The 24,634-nt window shown below is 36.7% G+C and overlaps 1 protein-coding gene across 1 annotated transcript in view; it reads right to left on the reverse strand.

The window, feature by feature from the left end:
- The window catches only part of kcnt1a (potassium sodium-activated channel subfamily T member 1a), a 45,130-nt gene that overhangs the window by 15,466 nt on the left and 5,030 nt on the right, over positions 1 to 24,634 (reverse strand). Inside the window, exons 3-15 of the mRNA XM_060890761.1 lie at positions 19,496 to 19,575; positions 19,053 to 19,155; positions 18,840 to 18,881; positions 18,615 to 18,663; positions 18,463 to 18,522; positions 9,772 to 9,846; positions 9,584 to 9,667; positions 5,023 to 5,117; positions 4,187 to 4,370; positions 3,037 to 3,201; positions 1,746 to 1,882; positions 1,078 to 1,141; positions 231 to 339 (exon numbers count right to left, since the gene is read on the reverse strand). Coding sequence (XP_060746744.1) covers positions 231 to 339; positions 1,078 to 1,141; positions 1,746 to 1,882; positions 3,037 to 3,201; positions 4,187 to 4,370; positions 5,023 to 5,117; positions 9,584 to 9,667; positions 9,772 to 9,846; positions 18,463 to 18,522; positions 18,615 to 18,663; positions 18,840 to 18,881; positions 19,053 to 19,155; positions 19,496 to 19,575 — 1,247 coding nt within the window. The remainder of the gene's footprint in view (positions 1 to 230; positions 340 to 1,077; positions 1,142 to 1,745; positions 1,883 to 3,036; positions 3,202 to 4,186; positions 4,371 to 5,022; positions 5,118 to 9,583; positions 9,668 to 9,771; positions 9,847 to 18,462; positions 18,523 to 18,614; positions 18,664 to 18,839; positions 18,882 to 19,052; positions 19,156 to 19,495; positions 19,576 to 24,634) is intronic.

Consider the following 24,634-nt stretch of genomic DNA (forward strand, 5'->3'; position numbering starts at 1 on the left):
ATGCATACAGAATATAGAAAAGCTGACTACTTTAATATCACAAATTAAATGTTATATTCTTCCAATACAATATAATGTATTGCCAGATTTTCTTTATTATTTGCCTGTAAATTTTAATCATAGCGTATTTAAATGAGCAAAGATGGTGGAAATGATTTAATCAAGGGGATATTTCAAAGATAAGGCAGCAAGAGTGGGATGAAAAATTAAGATTGGATTAAAACACTCACCCGCAAATTTGACGTGGAACTTGTTTTCAGGTTTAAGGATCTGGACATATAGGGGGCAGTTTGGGGCGAAATCCTTTACTGCCCATGCTCTCAGTATCGTTTGATGATCCTGCCAAAGTCAATTTAAAAGCACTTTAAAAACGTATAAAGCAACATGATTTCATGCTCATAGGGGGAGCAATTCACGTAGACTGATTCATATTAACTGAAAAATATTAGGATACAGGTAGTGATAGCTTTTGTCCTTCTGGTTCAGACATTAAAGCAATTTAAAAGCACATCAACCTCAAGGTTGTTAACGAAAATAAAATATCATGTTAAAAACACCATTTGCTTTATTATTTAACTGTTATTTTGCCATGAATTAAAATATTAAACACATGGTTAATTGTCATTTCTTCAAAACTAACTTCTAATACTGAATTTTATTATTATGTGTAATCTTCAATCTTTAATGTTTTCAGTCAAAAAGAACACACTTATAAAAAGAACACACTTTTTTTACTTATATTAAAGCAAATAACCTTGTTGTTAATCTTCGTAGTGGTCTTTTGGATTCTAATGTTATTGCTTATAATATCCAATGACTGGTGAATGTAATGTAATAATGATTATAAACAATCTCAATTTGGTAAATAATTAATAAACAATACGGCATATACTGTACATGGCAAATGTTTCTAATTGATCTCATTTGTCTCATGTATCAACTGAATCAAGACATGACAGATTCATGTCCTTCAGTGTGATTATCACTAGTCAGTTATTATTTATTATTTATTCTTTTTATATTATTATCAGTCATACGATCTATAGCTTATGATCACCGATCTATAGCTTTTCTTACTGCAGCCATTCGGTCCGCTTCATTTCTGCTGCTGAGAATAAAACAAGCCTCTGCATCATCCATCCTACAGCAGCAAACAGGAAAAAAGGACATCAACACAACCTAACAATCATAGCAATATAAACACAGAAGGGCACCGACAATCACCTAGTCACAGTTAGAAATAACACATCAGGGGGCAAAATTGCAGTGGCAAATTCCAAACCAGTGACAGCTTTCACTGAACAGGTGGACACACACGCACACACACACGCACACATACACACACACACACACACACACACACACACACACACACACACACACACAAATGCCTGTTATACAGAAAGGCCTCGGTGCTAAAAATTCTTCACTGTTATTAACATTTCATGGCTCTAACACCATGGCAACAGATGAAAGAGAGAAGGAACAAATATAGGAAGGAGAAATGGAGAGTGGAAATTGAGGAGAGAGAGAATATAGAAAAGAGGATGAAGGACCATAAAGCTGAGCATTTTCCTAATAAAAGAGATCCATGTAGGAAACAGAACCTTTAGTTTTTCATAGAGTCAGAAAAAAAAAACCCACAAGAAAGGGTCCATTTTTAGGAAGCTACGTTTTTGAGCATAGAAACCTGATTGCATGTTATGTAGTACTGCAATTTTGCTGATAATGAAGCTGTCACTCACTTGGCTCGAAGGAGGTCTTGGTTTTTAAGGGCAGAACCTTGCAGGTATATGACTCTCTGAGACCAAAGTGGAATCTGCAGAACTCTTCTAACTTGACTGTCGGCCTCACATGGACACAGAATAACCACGTAATAATCCTACACACACAGACACAAACAGAGACACACAGAGTTAAGTTGTACCAGGAGTGGACACTAGACTGTCTGAGGGGCAGGAGAGGAACAAATAAAAGGCCACCTGGATGGCCGAGGTTCTATATTTATGCATAATTCTAGAGGGCACATTTTCTTGTAAAAAACAACACCTCATCTCGCTTTCTCGCATGAAGAGAAGCCTACATCATCTTTTCTCCACTAAAATGTGGTAATTCCTTTATGGTAATTCATCATAAACAGCATCTCATCACAAATTTTTCCAGTGTAAGATCTCTTATGTGAGCTCACTTTTAAACCAAAGGTACAGCGTTATTATTACATTTTGTGTTAATACTTGTAAATGTAAATATCACTAATTGTTTCCAAAGTTTTATTTATCAAAATTACCCCACAAGCATTATCTAAGTGATCTATGGAGACTGCATTTGTTGCTAAAAAGGATAAACCAACATAAAGCCCAGAGAGCAGTCTATGGGAGAAAATCAAATCATTTTAAAGCTGAAAAAAGGGAAAAGGAGGGAAAATCAACTGGAGCTATTACACAAGCACTGGACATACCTAATACAATAATTTGGAATATCCTGAAAATGAATGAAACTAAAGGTATATTGACAACAAGATGTTGAACAGGTTGGCCTAGGACATCAACAGCAGATGTTAAAATTAACATTAAAAAAAAAAGTCAGTGACTTCACCAACAACCTCCTCAGTAGGGATGAATGTATTTACTAAACAGAAATATCTGTTATGAAATAATAAAATCTATTATGGATTTAAATTGAACCTTTTCCAAAGTGATGGAAAGGCCAATGTGTGGAGAAAGAAAGGATCTTCAAACGACTCAAAAGACAATACGATTTCAATACAATTATGTTCCAATACTTTTGCTCACTCTGGGTGGTCTGCAATTATTTAACATGTTTAGATGTATATAACAACCCAAATGTCCTTGCCATGTTTATTTATATATTGTGAGAGAGAAAGAGAGAGAGCAAGAGTGCAGTTTTGTCACTTTTTCTTTACTATATCCTATTCAATAAAAGGTATTGATGCAGTACAATTGCATTGCATTGCATAACCCTAAAAAGTGTACACCATAGCAGTAGCTTGCTTCATATCAGAAGAGCCATTCTTACCTGTGTGTGTGGGTGAGCGTAGAATTCATTGAGGAAGTCCATGAGTAGGTCGATTTTAATAGAGCTGACACAGAGCACAGCATGTTTCTCTGTTTGGGCACGATGTCTGCTGTAGTTTCCTCCAGACTTTTGCCTCTCCATCCACAGATAAATCAGTTCTTCAAACTTCAAACAGAAAGAGAGAGAGAGTATATAATAGTATAATTAGTATAAAATATAAGATAACATGAAACCTAAGATTATAACCCATGTTAGGGAAAGTGTGTATTCTGCATTGGTTACACATTATGCTCATGCCATGATTATCTCATATCTTTAAATTTGCTGTATTTTTTTTCTTCCAGCAGCAAAATATCAGTAGGCTAATTGAAAATAAAAATGAATATTTTGTTTTACATTTAAATAAAAACAACTGAATATTCTTTTATTCGTTTTTCCGTTCCCTGTACTATTCGTTCCTTCTGTTCATTTGCTTTCTACACAGAGTTGCAGGGAGTCTGGAGTCTATTCTAGACTTGGGGCAGAAGTTGTGTATGCATGCCAAAGAATCATAGGGCGTAAATACGTACACACTCACACACCCATTCACACACTATGGACATTTTTAGAGATGGCAAACAGCATACAATGCATGTTTTCGGAGAACCTGGAAAGAACCTGGAGAACACGAGGCAGAGGAAGGAATCAAACCCTCAACCAGGAGGTACAAGGAAAACATGCTAAACACTAAGTCATTGTGCCCCGCTAAATTTAGTATCTGGGACTAACGGAGTAGTTAGCAATATGTAATGGCACTAGCTTAACTGTACGTCTTCATAGTGGTTTGCAGCAGTTGAGCTATTTTCAAATTAATGTGGCTTTTCCACCTGCATTTCACCAGGTATTCAGTTTTTCACATAACTTGCTTCAGTGTAGTTAGCTACAGTACTCATTCCTAGTAGCTCACAGAGTAGCATCTAGCAACTTTATCAAAAGTGTAGCTTGGCTGTAGCTTAGCATTTATACATTATTCATTTCATGAGTGGCTTCTAGCTTGTCAAGTACAACTTCAAATGTACTGTAGCTTCCCCAGCATTGGTGATAACACTGTAATATAATATGTCCAATTCAGCAAGTTATCATTTGAATTAAACTGAGAGAATCTCCTAACCTGTAAGGGAAGCACCACCAACGCCACACAGATCATCACCACTACAAGCAGCTGTGAAGGCCATATCTGAGGTGTCACATCACCAAAACCCACCGTGGAAAACGTGACAATGCAAAAATAAAGAGCATTAAAGAGAGAGAGGCGGTTTCTCCCAGCTCGCTCCAAATGCTGTATCCCACACGTGCTGAAAAAGACACACATGCAACCACAGAAACACTGTCAGACAGTAGAACTTGGTCAAGAAGCATTTCTAAGGAATGAAATGATTTTAGTTCTGCAAACTAACCAATAAAACACTTTTGCAGGCATTCAGTTGAACAATTTATAGTGTTGAACAATTAATAGTGTTGCATAAAGCAACCAAGGGGATATGATAGTTATTATTTTCATAAGACTTGGCTCCAAATTAATATATTTAGGCCCTGAGAAAGTGAATTGTGTAACCTAAGCGCCTGGATTAATCTGCTGTAGGAATATAACTGCCTCCAGTTAATTAGTTAAGGTTACACAAGAATATTCATACAATAAAACACTATCACATTCACTACAAGATAATCTTATGCATCATTCCGAGACATGTCTATGCTTAGTTTTCTGTGACCACATTTGTCTAATTCAACTGATGTCTCTGACTCTTATTTATCAAATAAATAAATAAATAAATAAATAAATAAATCTGGAGAACCCCATTTAACATGGTCTGGTGTTATTTAAAATCTTTAAGATATTCCAGTAGCCTTTAAATAACATTTTGACCTAAACTGAATCTACAGGGTTAACACAGGTTTCTTTCAGTGCGTGTGTCCTTCTCTTCAGAGTAAGAAATATAGACCAACCCAGTGAAGACGAGGCAGAGCAGTGTGCAGATAAGTATCAGGACCTGGTTAAACATGGCAGAGTGTGTCCTCTGGATGGCACGGTGTAAGTCATTCTGAAACCCAAACATGTTATTTTAAATGAAATTATTCATGCAATTGACAAATTATTGCAAATACACGAGTTCAATTTCTGCAAATCATTTTTTTTTCACAGAATCTCTGAAATCTCAACAATGTTTGATGGTACATTATAAACCAGCGTGACCAAAAAACACAGTTAAAAATACTGATGAGTTTAATGCAAAGGAAATAAATGGGCTTAATACTGAACTAACACCAAAGTCTACAAATGTACATTTGTTGATCCTGTGAGAAAGAAAACCTTGATGTTTCTGTAGCATGAGAAGTTATGAGATCTACTTTGTGCTATTTGGGTTTATTTTGCATTTACTAAATAGTGTTACTGTTTATATTAACTTTTGAAACTCCCGGTGTCCATCAGTTCATGATTTTGCATCTTCCAATGAAGTACAGTGAGCTCTACTCATTTATTGCTTGTGAGCATTTTCACTGGCCACTTCTGAGACCACCTCAGAACTATATAAAATATTATAATATACAGTGTATTCAAAAAGTATTCAGACCCCCTTCACTTTTTTTCAATCTTTATTACAATCTTTACTTTTTATGTTGTACTCTGATACTACTATTGTTAAAATTCATTTCATCAATCTACACTCAGTACCCCATTATGTGAAACAAGTGAAAACAGAATTATAGAAATGTCTGTAAATTTCTCAAAAAGAAAAAACCCTGAAATATCACATGAACATAAGTATTCAGACCATTTGGCAACGACACTTGAAATTTAGCTTAGGTGCGTCCCATTTCTCTTGATCAATGCTAGATGTTTTGTACACCTTGATATAAGTCCACCTGTGGTAATTGATTGGATATGATTTTGAAAGGCACACACCTATAAATAGAAGGCCTCAGCTGGCAATGCATATCAGAGCAAAAACCAAGCCATGAAGGCACTGAGGTACCACCTGCAGAGCTTAGAGACAAGATTGTTGCAAGGCACAGATCTGGGGAATGCTACAAAACATTGTGCTACACTGAAGATTTCCAAGAGCACAGTGGCCTTAATAATTCTCAAGTGGAAGACATTCGGCACAACCAGGACTCTTCTAAGAGCTGGTCGCCAGGCCAAACTGAGCAATCAGGGAGAAGGGCCTTAGTAAGACAGGGGACCAAGAACCCGATGGCCACTCTGACTGAGCTCCTGTGATCCTGTGTGAAGATGGAACAAAGTTCTAGAAGGACAACAATCCCTGCAGTCCTCCACCAAAATGGGATTTGGCAAAGTGGCTAGATAGAAGCATCTCCTCAGGGCAAAGCACATGAAAGCCTGCTTGGAGTTTGCAAAAATAGCTCCTGAAGGAGTCTCAGATTGTGAGGAACAAGATTCTGGAGGTAACCAGTCATTGCTCATCTCCTGCCCAATACAATCCCAACAGTGAAGCATGCAGGTGGCAGCATCATGCTGTGGGAGTGTTTTTAAGCAGCGGGGACTGGGAAACTAGTCAGGGTTGCAGAAAAGCTGAATGGAGAAAAGTATAGAGATATCCTTAATAAAAACCTGTTCCAGAGCGCTCAGCACCTCAGACTGGGCCAGCAACACTTAGCACACAGCCAAGACAACACAGGAGTGGCTTAGGGACAATTCTGTGAATGTCCAAGAGTAGCCCCGCATTGCACTTTATCAATGCAGTACATAACAATGCTGTAATTTCAACCTTCAGAAAGCAAAGCCACACATACTACAAGATCTTCTGAAGAATGGGATCTATCTTTAAAAAGCAGTCTGACAACCAAAACAGAACAGTGAAAGCTTATTATATTAGTTACCTAGTTAACTAGTTCAAATGAAATGAATCAAATTAATAACAAAATTAACAACATGAAGGCAAGCTCTTCTGTAACTGTCCTGTGGATCACAGTAGGTTTTTTTGAATGACTGAAAGTAATTTCTGTTAATGAGTGAATTCTTAATTAGCAGCTGTTAGTATTAGATTATCTACCTAGTATTAGCCTGGAGTTAATAGGGGCTCATTCTGGATGAGGTGGCATCCTATTGCAGTAGAAGCATATAAACTACAGGCAATATTTGGAACCTTGTATTCTATGTTTACAGCATCATCTGAGAGTATTTCCATGCTGATTCAATCACCGTGTTCAACTGCAACCTCTGTCAGATGGTATGCGTCACTCCAACCTACCTGAGTGAAAGTGGATAGTGAAGTGCAACCTTTCGTACAGTTACAGTCTTTCAGATACTGCTGGTTAAAGTAGAATTAACTGCTTTCACAGTGGCTAAAGGAAATCCCCCCTGTTGCCCCAAAGGGGCAGCAAAAGCACACCAATCCTGTTATTCTTCACCCTCCAGGAGAAGAAGGGAGATCTTCATGGGGCATCGCAATCTCATAGAGGTGAGTTAACTTTTTGTTGGTCTCTAAACTTATGCATGTTTACTTCTTTTCCACAGAGCCATGGGAGGAGACCAAAGATGATGCTCCCTGACCATGCTGTGCCTTGCCAGCTTTCTGTGACCCTCACTGGGACTTCACTCGTCTTCAATGAACACTGATGAAACAATGATTCTTACCTCTGCACCGTTTTTATTAAATTTTCCCACCTCTCAAATCTCTGAAGTGTCTGTGTTCCACATATATATGGTTTAATATATAGTAGATGTTGATATATATGATGCTATATATAGTAGATATATAAATATATAGAGAGAAAAGGTGATATAGATAAAAGTTAATTATCTTAACAAAAAAATTTCATACATATCCCAAATGGTCAGTGCCTTAAATTCAGCTTCTGTCTAGCCAGTACTCTTGTGTCTTTACTGTCATAGAAATAAAGGTCTTTGCATCCAAGTTCCTTTGTGAGAGATTTCTACACATGTCCCAAGCAACTTAACGCTTTGACCAACATATTCCCTGCTAAACTTTTGTCTTGGCACTCCGTTAACACAAAACCATATGTACAACTTCTTTCATTCACTGTACCTATTCAAAGGGACTTTGAACCCAACCATTCAACAGAAACAGAAGTAAACAGACTACTATAAAGCCAGAATTCCGTACATTAGTCAGCCTTGCTAGGTACACTACTAGGTACTTCTTTTCAGAAAATGTGGAATGCAAGCCTTGATCCATCTCTTTCTATTATAATTGCAGCAATAATATTTATAACTGCCATGCCAAAGAATGCTTTCTGCACTTTTTGAACACACAAAGACAAAGTGTGACCAGTTCCAGGTGCTGTTTAAGAACATTTTACTTAGAATGAGCAGTGGACAGGTAATATGAAAGAAATATGTATTTCGCTTGTCAGCATGTCTGGCAGACTTCCTGTCATGAATGGCAGCTCATCAGCTGAAAATAAATCCCAGCAAGCCTGAGCTACTGTGTATCCCAGTAGATGCATGTTAATCATTTGTGACTTCCCTGGACAATTCTCATATCAAACCATCTGACACTACATACAACCACGCATTAGTTCCAGACAACCAATTATCCTTCTCACCTTACTTTGCTAAACTGATTCAGGTATACAGGTACACAGAGGCTACTCGCATACTTATTCAATCTCTTGTCATCTTGAGATGACTGATGTCTGCCCCAGTGTTTCGTCTTACCCTTTCCACTGATCCATGATGAATCTTCTAGACTAGTTTTTAATAGCCCTAGCTTTTGCTACAGCATATGTAGCCTCCACTGGCTTCCTGTAGATGCCTGCATCAGATTTAACTGATTAACACTGATTCTTGTCTACAAAGTCCCCTAGCTGTATTCCCTTACATTAGACCTGATCTGTTCATCTGTACTAAAGTCCTTTTGGTCTTCTACCATGGCTCGACTGGGCCCATGATCCGTCAAAGTTCAAGACTCTTTTCTGTCTAAGTGTTTCCAAACATCTGACTGTCTTTAAATGAATATTAAAGGACCTAAAAATCTCAAAGCACTTAAACTAATACTTATGTAATCTATTAATAACCCTCTTATATTTGTGTGTTTTGATTTTCTTTCCTTTTACTGTACAAATATCCTTCTAAAAAAGTTTTTGGTCCCTGAATAGCTTGAGTCAACATGAGGATATGCCTTTGATATATATTTTTTAAAAAATTGTCATTTTAATATTTGATATTTATTCTATTTAGGACCATAGTATATGAGGTCTGATCTTGGGAGGACTTTGCTTGTGTGTAAAGGTGGTGTGCTCAAAGCATCCCAGATGAATGGACTACACATTTTAATCCTGTTCAATTTAATTCCATTTTATTTGTAAATATAAAATTTTAAATAAATAATTAAAAAAAAAAAAAATTTTTCAGAAATGTAACCAAATCAAAACACTAAAATGTACTTACAAATGCTATAGACATCTGCTAGCTATATCATAGCAGTCTCTGTACACTTTTTAACACTCACGCATTCACAAACACACGCATGCAAGAAAGTCTCTAAAAGATTTTAGGATCTTACGATCATGTTTAGAAACTTACGATCATGTTTTCCAGAGCATGCTTGGCCAGCCAGCAGTTGAGAAAGACGGGGATAAAGAGGTTTCTCAGAGTTGGCCAGAAGATCTGCATACAGAGAGCAGAGATTGTCATGGAAGTTCAGCAGAAGACATAAAGGTCATGATTTATTTCCACCTATAAAGAGAGCCGTGACAATCAAAGCTGGGTACCGTGATTATGAAGGGGGCGGTATTTAACATTTCCAGTAGGAATGCCACCTGGAATATTTGCTCCCAGATGTTACCCTGAATAACACATACACAAAACACACACAAGTAACAACAGGACAATCAGTACCTCGGTCTTAAACTAATATTCACTCTTTATATATATATATATATATATATATATATGTATGTATATATATATGTATATATATATATATATATATATATATATATATCTTTTATAGAAGCAGCCGTAGTTGTCTGGGGCAACTGCTGAAAAAACATGGGCAATATGGCCACAAATATTATGATATTTGGGCTATTTTTGAAAACAAAAGCAGTATAACAGTTTGGAACAATTGCAATATTTCATTTCACCTAAAAATATACAGGAGATATTCTTCAGTAGTTCATTCCTTCATTTAGTTCATTCGACTGCTTTCAGATGTTCCATGAATGCTTGTCTGAGTTGATTTGGTTTGTTATTTAACGATGACTGAACAACTTTTTGGAGTTTGTCTTCAGTGTCAGCAGTAAGCCTACTCTCTGCACTCTTCACTGTCTGCTCCTTGTTATGTGTCATAGGCACAAGTGACTCATGCTTACCAGGTTCCACTGCAAGCTTTTTGCTCAGGAACACTCAAGCTTGTATCTTGTGAAAAAGAGGAGCACACACAAATATCCACAAGCAAAACACTCAAGCCTGTATCTTGTATAAAAAAAGAGGAGCGCACAGAAAAATCCACAAGCATAAATCTCTTAAACGCTAATTCATTTGGACAGATGCCATCAAACAGTGAACTGGAAAACTGTATTAGACTTCCTCGCCTAAAATAAACATTCTAGGTCTGTCTGATTAGCTATTAACTCCCAGACCATGCTGATTGATCTGATGACTCAAGCTCGTAGGCAAATGTTAATTTCCACCTTCCATATTTGAACGGATGTAAAAAAAAAAATTTTGATTTTTTTTTAAATCACCAAAAATCATTATACTGAAGACTTAATATGTAAATTGCACACATGAGTATTCAGACCTTAGATATAATCATGAACTAAGCTCTATTTAGAATTTGAGCACAAGGGGGAATTGAAAACTTTTTTCTTGCACAAGAAAAAGAGCAAGTCCAGCTTCTCTGACTTGCATTCTGATGTAACCACAATTTTTTTTTTACTTTCAGTTGCTCCCTTTTCATGGTCACCAGAGTGGATATTAGATTTAGCACAGGTTTTACACCCGATGCCCTTGCTGACACAACCCTCCTATTTTATCCAGGCTTGGGACCAGCACTGAGAATTAGCTCTTTAGTGGCTGGGTTAGCTCCCTGTCTGGAAATTTAACCCAGCACGCAGCAATGAGAGCGCAGGATCCTGTCCATGGACCACCAGGAGGCTCTGATGTAACCACAATGACACCCTGAAAATCAGGAGACAGTAAATACACTACTAAAACCTATAGAAAAAAGTTCCTCTAGTATTTTGCGATTTTGCAAAAATCAATCAAACTCTCTAACATATTAACAATAAATAATTTGCAATTTTTCTAAATTACAGAAAATATTCTGCAGACATGGGCTGAGACACACCGTGTGATCATCACAACACGCGTTCACTCTTCATGAGTTTACATGAATACAGCTATCATAGTAAGTAATTACATACAGTCACATGAAAAATCAATACACAAAATTGAAACCGGTGTTTTTTTTTTTACATAGTTAAATATATGGGCATTTGATCTTCATTATAGCAATATTGGAGGATTCAAGTAATTTAACTAAACAAATAAAACCAAAGAAAGGTCTTTTTTAAATGAGCTATAAAATGTAATTAAAAAAATCTATTTTTTGTGAGAAAAAAGTAAGTATACCCCTCATTTATTTGTACTTAAAATGGATAAAATTAATTACAGGTTAATTAAAAATCAGGTGCAGATTATTAGAACACTGTTACTGAGCATTATGAAGGAGGCTTGTCTTATTTAAACCTCAGACATTTAGTTTGGTTTGGTCTTAATTGTTGAAGTGAGAGGCTTCACCATGGTGAGATCCAAAGAGCCTTTTGAGGCCTTCAGAAAGAAGATTGTTGATGCTTATTTTTCTTGTAAGGGATATAAAAAGATCTCAAAAGAATTTGTAAATCAGCCATTCCAATGTCTGAAATCATTTACAAGTGGAGAACATTTAAAACAACTGCCAGCATGACCAAGTCAGGACCTACAAGCAAATTCACCACAAGAGCAGACTACAAGATGCTTAAAGAAATCTCCAAAAAACCCTGAAATATCATCACAGGACCTACAGCAAGCTCTTGATACAGTTGATGTCACTGTGCATGAATCTACAATCAGAAAGAGACTGTACAACTTTTATTATCATGGGAGGTGTACAAGCAGGAAACCTTTACTGTCTAAGAAAAACATGATGACAAGACTGTAGTTTGTAAAAGAACACAGAGTCAAAAGCCAAGACTTCTGGAATAATGTGCTTTGGACAGATGAGTCTAAAATGTAATTATTTGGACACCATAGCAGAGGGAATGTTTGGCACCAAATACAGCCTTTCAGCAAAAGAACCTCATACCAACTGTAGAACAGTGAGGCGGAAGTGTTATGGTTTAGGGATGCTTTACTGCAGCAGGACCTGGCCAGCTCATCATCACAAAATCCACTATGAACTCTACATTGTATCAGAAAATGCTTGAGGAACATGTGAGACCATCTGTCAAAAGATTTAAGTGGAACTGGATGTCAGCAATGGGATGCCTCTAGCAAGATAAAAATCCAGGCCCAAATGCAGGGATAGCAAATAGACAGAATTTATTAACAACCTAAGCCGGTAAGAGGACAGGAAACACTGAGGGAAAAACTAAGCAGAACATAACTGGACAGGAAATGAAACCAAAACTCAAAACTACAGACTGGAGGCACCAAATAGAAAAAAACAAACTCGAAGACAAGGATTCTGAGCTACAAAACGCAATGCAACAGGGCTTTATGGGGGAACAATTAGACACATAAAGGACAGGTGCGCAGAGGCGGAAAGGAATTAAGGCTTCAACGGGGCATACACACTTTAATTTAACAGCACAGAACGTTAAAAAAACACATGGCACAGACGCACGCCCCCAAATTTTCCGGTAGGGAATTGTTCAAACCTGACCCTGACACTGGACCATGCAACATGACAAAAACATACCAGTAAATCCACCAAGGACTGGCTGAACAATAAAAAACTGAGAATTCTGAAATTTAGCCCAGATCTAAATCTTATTGAAATCCTGTGTGGTGATACTTCAGAATAATTAAGTATTTTTGCATCAATCACAAAAAAAAAACTCCTAAACATACTGAATATCAAATCTTAATTGAAGGCACTGCTTATCTCAAGGAGCAAATTTCATATGGATAAAATTATGAACTTAAAGTGGAATATACTGTATGTTTAGTGGATGAGTTGTTGGTCATCTTATTTTTCAAACTGTTGGTGTACTCAGTAGAGCACATTTAGTTTTGGAGAATAAAATAAAAAGAATAACGCGAATAATGCGAGCCCTTTACAACAGTTTTTTTCAACCCACACCTAAGCTATACATTTTTGGAGTTGTTTTTGGTCCTTTGTGATAAAACATAGGACACCCTGGATTACATGCTAATATCTAAGCTGAGGGTTGAACTCATGAGAGAGGGTTGAACTCAATTAAACCATATTTTCAGTGATTAATGATATAATTACAACAAGAGCACTTCATAAAGCAATATACTGACCATTTACAAAACTCCTATGAGATGCTTATTTAAATACTTTCCTTTTTCTCATCCATATTTTCTCACTGACCGCTTTATTATGAACACCTACACCAGCTAATTCATGCAATTATCACCCAATCATGTGGTGGCAGCACAGTGCACAAAATCATGTTAGTTATTGTTCACAGAACAATAGACTGTGGTGACAGACACCTGGGTTTGAGTATTTCATATACCCCTGATCTCCTGGGATATTACACACAGCTTACATAGAAAGTGAAGAATAAAAAACACATGGAGTGAGTGTCAGGTTTGAGAGAGGTCTGAGGAGAATAGCCTGACTGGATCGAGCTAACAGGAAGGTGACTCAAATACCTGTAATCTGAAAAGGATCTCAGAATAGACCACACAGGGTTCCACTTCTAACGTCAAAAACAGGGATATATAAGAGACTACAGATGGCACGGGTTCATCTAAACTGGATAGCTAAATACTGACATTGTCATTGACATTGATGTTAAAAATGTCACCTAATTTCATATTTTTAACATTAATTACATCATGATTATTGTGATACACTATTCAGACACTATTTCTTGAATACTGCTCCGCTCTATTCAACTCAAGTTCAAGTTCAAGACATAAAGCATATGAGATGCTCTGTGCATGAACATAGATGTGCACAGGATTACCACAATTACCTTCCCACTATGCACAAAAAACTCATTTCCAACAGCTTGAAAGAACAGCTTTCTTAATAACAATATACAAATGAAAACATTGATTTTGTCACTTTGCTGCATGCAGTTTGCTCATATGTTAAGGGGTTTTATGGACTCCCTGTGGCAGGCAAAGAAACAACAGCAGAATGATAAGAAGACTGACTGAGAAGTCAAATAACCTTTCATTCATGCTGGGAAGAGAAGCAGGAGGAGCAGAGAGCCTCCTGACATGTGGAATGCTATTTAATAATAAAGAATTTTGTTGAAACACAATTATTCTCAGCTCATACAAACCACTCATCACATCTAAAGTCAGAGTCTCAAAATAATTAACGGACTCATCCGAACTGCTAATCACTTATCACAGCACCTTTTATATTCAGTTATCAAAACCTACAATAACAGTTCTCTAGTTTCCACTGAATTATGAGAAATCTGTCTTTTCGTCTATGTCACAACAAACAGAACTACCATTGTAATTTCTATTCAAACTGCAGACTTCCTACAGTTACATTAACTTATGTCAGTAAAAGTGACAGAACACAATCTGCTAAACTGTTCACACAACTATGCATTATCTTTTATATATATATTATATATATATAAAGACTTGCTTCTGGATGTGCCGAAGCCCGAAGAAGAAAAAAGGAGAAAGAGTGGTGAGAGAAGAGTTGAAAGATTAAGAGGAGGTGGGTAATTGTTAGAGAATAAGATGAATAATTACAGAACCAAGGAAGAGGTAGGCAGAGAGGTTAAGTGGAGAGCAGAAACCTCTACATTTCACAAGAACAAGCGTTTACAAATTGCAATTTTTTTTTACCATATTCCCATATAATCTTTCTGAATCATTTTTCCACCAAGTATGTTGGTTGAAAAATCTGGTTATTTCAAGAAATTCCCTTTCTAAAGACTTTATACAAAGCAAAGTTAGACAAATGGACACCAGTGTAATATTCAGTTCAACTATCTGATAAATATGTTTTATATTTAGTGAATATTTACTGGTTGCATTAATAGTTTTTTTGTAAAATAAAATTTTTTTAAAATAAAAATAAAAATGTAAAATAAAAATGTTAATGTTAATGTTAAATGGGTTACAGAATGACTGAGAAGTGGAGACACACAGGTAAAAAAGCATGATAAAGCAAGGTTAATACAAGGAAAATAAAGCAATGAAGCAAGCTTGGGAATAAAACTTAGGAAAGCAAGCAAAACCTTGATCAAGAGATAGTGAAATATTTAGATACAGAAGCTAAACAGGTGTGAACCATGGAGGTAGAACAGGAAAGGAGAATTCTGGTACTAAGCTCTTAGAAAAACTCCCAGAAAATTTAAGAAGAAAGCAGTATTTCAATTTGAGCAGAAATGGGATCAATCTGTGTGTTTTGGTGGGTATGTTCAGTGTTTTGAGAACATTGCCTCGAGAAATATATTATATTACTGAGATAAAATAAATATTAAGTAAAGTGAGATAGGCTGCACTGACCAGAATCTGCTATTGCACATGTGTTATACACAGTAATAATAATAAAATAATAAATTAAAGTAATAATGCAATAATTTAAAAAATAGTAGCAAGATGTTATTGGCCCAGAATTGCCTCATTTACTGTGTGAGGTAAATCAATTAGCTGATGCAATCACATGGCAAAATATGCAAAACTTTACTATTGCACAATACCGCACAACAACTCACAACTAGGCAGGAAAGAAGCAGAGAAGTTCATTATTAACTCTTAATAATATTAACTCTTACTAATGACTGAATTACTGAGTTACTCAGTTTTTCAGCGATTCATGATGATGTGGATGATCATCATGTATTACACATGGGAATTCATTATGAAGTGCTAAAGCATGTGTTTTGTTATTTGAAAGTAAAATTATTTAAAAAAAAAATATTACTCATTACTACATTACAGCACTGGACGTTTGTCAGTTATTCTTGTCCATTTCTTTTTGTAGACACTGACTAGATAAATAAAAGCAATTGGTCTCAAATAGACATTTATATTTTACACACTGAGCTAGACAGGTTAAGATATATTGAACAGTAGACCTCCAAGAGGAAGGTATGGCTTTGCTTTCTCAAATTCACTAAATATTATAAATGAGCTAGTAGTTCTCTAGGAAAAATGTAGGACTCAGTTATTACCCATAAGAATAGGTTAAGCATTAATGTAGAGCTGCTCATTCGCTCCTGCTTAGTTACTGCATAGGTATCTGTGAGTTGCTGAACTGTAGAATATGATTTGTACATTGTATTATATTAGAAAACTCTGGTACAAAACTAATAAATGTTGTCCAGGATAATGGAGAGAATGGTGAAAATGAATTATTTTGTACAAATATAGTTTGGTAAGTATATAATATACAGTTGTGTTCAAAATTATTCAACCCCCACTGAAATTGATTGTTTTGGTCGGTTTGACATTGATTATGATCATTCAGTCATCCTGCTTACAATTAAATCAAAGAGGCACATGTAGGTCAGACAAATATAACATAACATTTATAATGAAATAACCACAAATGTCTTTTCTGAGCTCACATCATTATCAGTTTTATTCAACCCCCAAGTGACATTCAATCTTAGTACTTAGTACAACATCCTTTTACAGTTATAACAGCTTTTAAACGTGAAGCATAGCTTGACACAAGTGTCTTGCAGCGATCTACGGGTATTTTCGCCCATTCATCATGGGCAAAAGCCTCCAGTTCAGTCACATTCTTAGGCTTGCGCACTGCAACTGCTTTCTTTAAGTCCCACCAGAGGTTCTCAATCGGATTTAAGTCTGGTGACTGCGATGGCCACTTCAAAATGTTCCAGCCTTTAATCTGCAACCATGCTCTAGTGGACTTGGAGGTATGCTTGGGATCATTGTCCTGTTGAAAGGTCCAACGTCTTCCAAGCCTCAGGTTTGTGACGGACTGCATCACATTGTCATCCAATATCTTCTGGTACTGAAGAGAATTCATGGTACCTTGCACACGCTGAAGCTTCCCAGTACCTGCAGAAGCAAAACAGCCCCAAAGCATGATTGACCCCCCGCCATGCTTCACAGTAGGCAAGGTGTTCTTTTCTTGTTCTTCCTCCTCCAAACATAGCGTTGATCCATGGGCCCAAACAGTTCTAATTTTGTTTCATCAGTCCACAGAACACTATCCCAAAACTTCTGTGGTTTGTCCACATGACTTTTGGCATACTGCAGTCGACTCTTCTTATTCTTTGGGGACAGCAAGGGGGTGCGCCTGGGAGTTCTGGCATGGAGGCCTTCATTACGCAGGGTGCGCCGTATTGTCTGAGCAGAAACTTCAGTACCCACATCTGACAAATCTTTTCTCAGTTCCTCAGCAGTCACACGGGGACTTTTCTCCACTCTACGCTTCAGGTAGCGCACAGCAGTCGAAGTCAGCATCTTCTTTCTGCCACGACCAGGTAGCGTTTCAACAGTGCCCTTTGCCTTGAATTTGCGAATGATGCTTCCTATGGTGTCTCTTGGTATGTTTAACATCTTTGCAATCTTCTTATAGCCATTGCCCTTCCTGTGAAGAGTAATCACCTGTTCTCTTGTCTTCCTGGACCATTCTCTTGACCTCACCATGTTTGTAACCACACCAGTAAATGTCTAGAAGGAGCTGAGTATCACAGTCATTTTAAAGCTACCTAATTGGTGCTTATTAGGCTTTATTGCTGCTCCCTGATATCCACAGGTGTTTTCAATACCTGATTGAAAACACTTCATTGAACCTCTGTTCTTCAGAGTGGTAGTCTTTAAGGGGTTGAATAATTATGTCAATGAAGAATTCACAAAAGAAACATTTACTACTGTATTACAAAACTAATTGATGTCATTTTAGTTGCATATGGTTCTTTAAGAAGTCCTTGTAGGATTTCATTCTGAATACAATTACAAATGTACACTAAATTCCCTAAAACCATTTACAGCATTGGGGGTTGAATAATTTTGAACACAACTGTATATACATGTATGTGTGCAGGTGCTTAGTGTATGTTGTGATCATCTTGTCAAATCCAGATTAGAGTGTATAACATCTACATCAAGTTCACCACACGATTCACCAAACACACTCACTTTCACTACAAACAAGTAGCCCTTTTTTTTAACATTACATGATGTATTCACAATTTAAAGATGTGAATTCAGATATCATTCAGATGATATCATCTACACACAAACACACACACACACACACAATCTACCTTGTAGCTGAGGTACATGAGCAGCATGGCCTCCAGGAAACTTATTGATGCAACTATCACCTATCAAGAGCAACACAATAAAGAGCAGGAAGATAAAAATGTAAGCAGTTACACTAAATATTTATTGCACAACTCTAGACATTCCATCTTACCTGGATTGCCCACACAGGGGTTTTTCTATCCACCCACAAGATTAGCTCCCTGAGAGAGAATAGACGAGGCAAACAGAAACAGAATGAAGCAGAAAGAGAGACGGGAGAGGGGTGCGTGGTGGGGGTGGTATTACTAAAATCAAGCTTGGCATACATTATGCATTTTTATCTAATTTTATTCTGATTAATATAATTCATTGGAGTAATTAAGCAATGTACCCTCACCAGTTTATCTCATCATTCTGAGAAATGTTGCTGCATTTCATACTGGGGTAACAGACAGACAGACAGACAGACAAATAGATAGATATAATATAATATAATATAAATGTAGATTTGATAATGATTGTACATACATATTTTTAAGAGCATTTAATTGAAACATAATAATTTTGTGAAAACACACACACACACACATAAACACACACACATTCTAACCATGTGTTGCGGAGATGAGCTGGGTTATCGGTCATCACTCGTATGATGTAAAGCACACATGTCAGAACCTTCAGACAGAAGTTAAAGATACGGATGCGCAGACCTGTGTGACAAAACAGACCAAAATTCAAACAAAATTCTTGATCTGAAATACTACTAAGCTATGGATGCTATTACATGTCACACATCTGTGTAAATATATACAGCCAGGTTCAAAAGTATATTTTTCTGTCAACATGGAATGCAGCATGTAGTCAACCAAAAAACAATTATTACAAAATATTCCTTACCAATCTAATAGTTCACTTTCAGTCAGCTGTTTAATTGCAGGTGCTTTATGTACATTATGTATTTTGGGAACCATAAATCAAGATCTAAAGGGTCACAGTCTTTTGTTAGAACATACACACAAGCTAAAACAAACACTAAGAATGCCAACTTACTGGAGCGCTGGTTTTTAATGAAGAATAGCTTGAGTCTCTCCTTGAAGGTGTTCTCGTTTACATAGAACTCCACATGTACCCTACAAAGACACCACACACCATCAAGATGCACATTTATATTGGTTAAGATCAAAAATATTTATTTGTTAGTGCGCATCATTTTGATCCATTTTTGATTAATATCTTGTCTAGACCTGACTAGAGTCGGTCTCCCCAATACCACCAGTCCTGATCACCCTCACTGTGGCTATGGCCTGTTCTTGTCATCCCTCTGATCCCAATGTCATTACATCATTATTTCTAGCTTAAGCACATGTTTAAGTTTATTTTCTGGGTGCACTGTTTTGCATATTACAATTACTAGTATGTAGTTGCCAGATTTAAGAAACAAACAATAAAGCTTTTAAAAATTTATCCTAATTTCAGCTATCATCATTTACAAACTGAAGAAAATTAGGTATCTTTTTAAAGCACTGAGCAGTTAGGATTTCTTTTGATGTTTCAACTTGGGAAGTTATATGGAACAGTACCTCTGTCATGACCTTTGCGAAAATTATCCGCAGAGGTATAGAAACTTCTGGATAGTGAATCACATAACCCTTAATTACCAATATGAATTGATATTGCCATGCTGATCATTCAAATGGCTTGACATGATCATAGGCCACCATCGTACTGTACATCACCAATGACTGGCCAATAGAAACAAGTCATGAGCTGTTGTTGTGTTTCATCTATCTTCAGGTGTCCAAATATGGGATTATAATTAATCTTAAGGAAAAAAAAACAATTCCCTATGGCTGTTTCTTATGTCTGAGTATCCTTCTTCAGCCAGTACAGTACAGTTTGTTATTAATATTGGAATATTGGAAAAAATTCACAGGTTATCATTTCAACCATGGCTCATTCACCCATTTTGAAATTACTATGTGGAGTGTGAACTAACAGCCAACTTTAACTGATGTATTTTGGGTCGCACCAAATGATACGTTTTCACTGTAAATATATTTTGGTTATATTTTGGTTGTTGATTGGAGAATCAGGGTTCAAGCCCCAGCACTGCCAACTAGCCACTGTTGGGTCCTTGAACAACCCTCACTGACCATGTGTTCTTCCAAGAGTTCGGATATGTAAAGAAAGAATTTAGCTGTGCTGTGATATACATGTGACAAAATAAAGGCATCTATTTATCAATATTACGTTCTCCTCTCAGCAGCCTTGGATAGATATTCTGAGCACAGTCCAACAAGGCCTCCATGTGTCACTTCCGCAAGACCACAGAGACCCACTTCTGTTTGGACCATCAGGATCCCTTTGCTTCCAGGTTATTTACAGTGTAAATTTTCTATGACATATTCATGCACAGCCATATTAAAAAGTTTAGTTGCTGTTTGCAGAGTCCAGAATAGTGACAGGTTCATTTCATTCTGACTTGTGTATGTACATCTGAAGAGTTCTCTAGAAATCAACTGCATAAGATTTAAATCTTGCTTAACATAAATAACAGGATACTATGGCAGCATAAACACAAATCTAATAATCCACTTATGTACATAATTTTATACTGATTTGATGCTGTCTTAATTCATGTCAGCTATGAGCGATGTGATCATTAAATAGCAATTCACTGAATTATTCCTTTTCAATAACCATTTTATCCTGGTCAGGTTGCTGTGAATCTGGAGCCTACCCCAGGAACACTAAGCAGGGGGTGAGAATACATCATGGAAGAGATGCCAGTCCATTGCAAATGAAGTACAATTATGTTTAAGAAAAAAACGTTTAACATGGTATTTTTAGGAATATACAAAGCATTTCGTGCAATTCATGTATGCTGTTTCATAAAAGCACTAAGCCTCCTCCTGTGAAGATAACATTTAATGGTCTTTTATATTCATAGATCTTTTGTACATGTGCAATGCCCTCTCCAATTTAAACCACAGGTATAAATAAGGTGTAGTGTGTAAATCTGCATGTAAAAAATGCATTTTCACCAAAATATTTTTAAGTTGGTCTCATCAAATATCTTATCAGATAACACAGTTCCATGCCTAGATAAAATGAGACATGGTGAAGATCATGTGCTGCATATATGCTTATGCAACATTTTCCTTGGACGTTTACAGCTGTTCCTGATCATGTTTACTGTATTTTAATCTGCTTATATAGATTTTTAAATATTCTTTACCTGATTTCTTTGTTCAAAAGGCTCAAAAATGATTTTACAAGTTTAGATTTAATTAAAGATGACCGCATATTTTTACAATATTTTTGTCATAGATTTTTTTAATTCCTCAATTTTTACAATAATTACAGTATTGACCATTGTACCAAAAAGTCCTAATAAATCCACTGTTGACTATTTCCCATAGTTTTTGTTAAACTGTATAGTAAAATATTGCAGCATACCAGTATTTTACAAATGGAACATCAGAATGAATATCAATAAATTTTTTTGAAAGAACATTTTGTATTTTTTGGATGAGGATTCACTTCATGTACTAAATAAAACTGCATAAACTGCAGCAACTTTATGTACTGTGAGATAGGAGCCTGATTGAAGAGTTTCAAATTTGCTCTGATGCACACACGTGATAAATGAAACGAAATGTGAAATGAATGAATGCTGATCATTAACCGTTTGATAATCATCAAATGTCTGTAATTTAACAAATGAGGTAATTACCCAGTAATTAAGCATGGATACTTTTGTCAAACTAAAATAAGAGGGAAGGACACGATTAGAAAGAAAAAGAGATTCTCAGTGTGGCAGAGAGAAAAAGACATCAAGAGAGCAGAAACTCATGCTCTTAACGTTCTCATCACAACCTCTGACCAGCATCGCTGCCAAACAAGTCAAGCCTCCATGTGACTGCAGCAGGTTTAACCCAGGATGGCATGTCGCTCTTCACTTCCATCATGCCTTTCTGTAACAATGCTATGGAGCGAATGACTCACAGGAGTGCAGGATTTCAGAGCAGCTCGCCCACACATAGAAATACACACTCTCCTACAAGTGTGTGTGTGTGTATGTGTGTGTGTTCCTAACAGCAGGAGCTGTCCCTGGGCTTAGTGACTAGCATTTCAGAGCGTCAGTGAACAAGTACATGAATAGTTGAATTTAAAAAAAATAATAATTCCAACTTCCTGAAGAAAAATCTATATAGAATACATATTCTCTCTCTTTCTTCTTATCCATCTCTGCCTCACTTGTACTGTGGTTCACATTGGTTGCCACAGCAACATGGCACATACTCCACAAAAATGATCATCAATAGATTTGGACTTGAGAATGGCACAGTGTCACTCTAAAACAGTTTATGTGAGTGTGTGGAGGTGGTTTGGTTTGTGTGTGTGTGTGTCTGTGTGTGTGTGTGCCTGTGTTTTAAAGAAATACATTTTATACATTTTATACATATATTTACACACACACAGGTCAAGAACTTCAGATTTCACTTCAAACATGAGAAAGATAATGTGTGATCTCTGTAACTTTTTTGTGGCATGGATGTTGGTACCAGAAGACTTGGTGTGAGTATTTCATAAACTGCTGATCTCATTGGATTTTCACACTTAACAGTCTCTAGAGTTTATACAGAATAGTACAAAAAACAAAACCCTCAGTGGGGGACAGTTCTGTGGGTAGAAATGCCTTGCTGTAAAGAGAAGAGATTGGTTCAAGCTCCCAGGAAGGATACAGTAACTTAAATTGTTATTCTATATATCCTATATCCAAGAACCGGAGGACTGCAGCATATTCACTTCAGTACAAATAACAAATCTGGCATTTAAAAAACGTGACCTCTGACCATTCATTTCAACCCAAGTGAATAAATGTGTTGTACCAGTCCTTCACTTAGTCATAGAACCATGGTTTTATACATGACCTTCTGTTCTAAATACCTTGCAGTCAGTATCATTCAAGACAAATTGAGAATGCATAACAAAGCTTTTACAAGAGTTCATAAAATGCCATAAGAGTTCACCCAAGACAATACCGGATAGTATTCACATTGCTGATTTTATTCTTTACTGAGGACAATAGTCACTCAAACTCACTCCAGGGGATATGGTCTGCCTGTCTGTGATCCCCATGTCACTGCAAATGTGTGAGCATGACACAACTCAATGTGACTCCCAGAAGGTAGCCATAGCTCACATCAAGTAATATTTATCAGAAAAAACATCTTCAGTGAAGTTTTAAAAGAAAAAAACAAACCAGTTATTTCTTGATGGCAGATGAAGGCAACTAAAAGTAACCTTCGGCCTTCTGTCTATATTTAGACAGAAGGAGGTGATGATCTATTGAGGGGGTCTTCATAATAATATCATAACACCAAAATAGTTGGCACTCTTTATAGTTTTTTGGAGACCAGGAAAGGATTAAGCAAGTAGAAACAGATGTGAGTCCCGATTGGTGTGTGTTTAAACCAACAAAACATAACTGTATTCTACTGCTATGCCTCTTATTGACTCAAGTGCTGAAAACAGAGTTTCTATACACAATAATCTCATTATGGAACAGATTACATTTGGGCTGTTAGCAGTGAGCTTTCAGGATCAGAGATTCATTATTCTATACCACTGATGAAGCCATGCATACTGCATTCCTTTGTACAAGTGTTGACTATTATCAGGTCACATGAGCTTTAGAGCTTCATCTTCAATCAAACGTGTACCTTGCAGAATAGTCTATCTACCACTTGGGTGTATCCATGGATTAATATTTTCGCCATTTCATCTTTTAACCTGCAGCACATTTCCTGCTGCTTCTAAGCTGTACTCCTGCATTGTCATAGCACTCTCCACCATCCATGGCTTATCTAAGAGATGCTTAGAAACAGCCGAGAGAACATCAGGGTCTGTCTCTATAAGCTCCTCTCAGCTTGACTCTTCATTCAACTGTTGCAATGTTGAAAATGGCTTTGTTTAAGCTATGTGTTACCTACGAGAAAGCTATCTATAAGCTATGAGCAATCTCACAAGCTATGAGAACATCTATTAACTACTATACCTTGCCTTGTTCTTTATCTACCTGCTGCATTGATGGTTATAGGGATTACTGAAGAAGTATAAGTGCCCACTCTTCTGTGTCCAGGGAGCTTAACTGCCCAATTTGAACCCTGCAGTACCAAATCA

Source organism: Tachysurus vachellii, chromosome 17 (assembly GCF_030014155.1).
Source record: "Tachysurus vachellii isolate PV-2020 chromosome 17, HZAU_Pvac_v1, whole genome shotgun sequence".
NCBI lineage: Eukaryota > Metazoa > Chordata > Actinopteri > Siluriformes > Bagridae > Tachysurus > Tachysurus vachellii.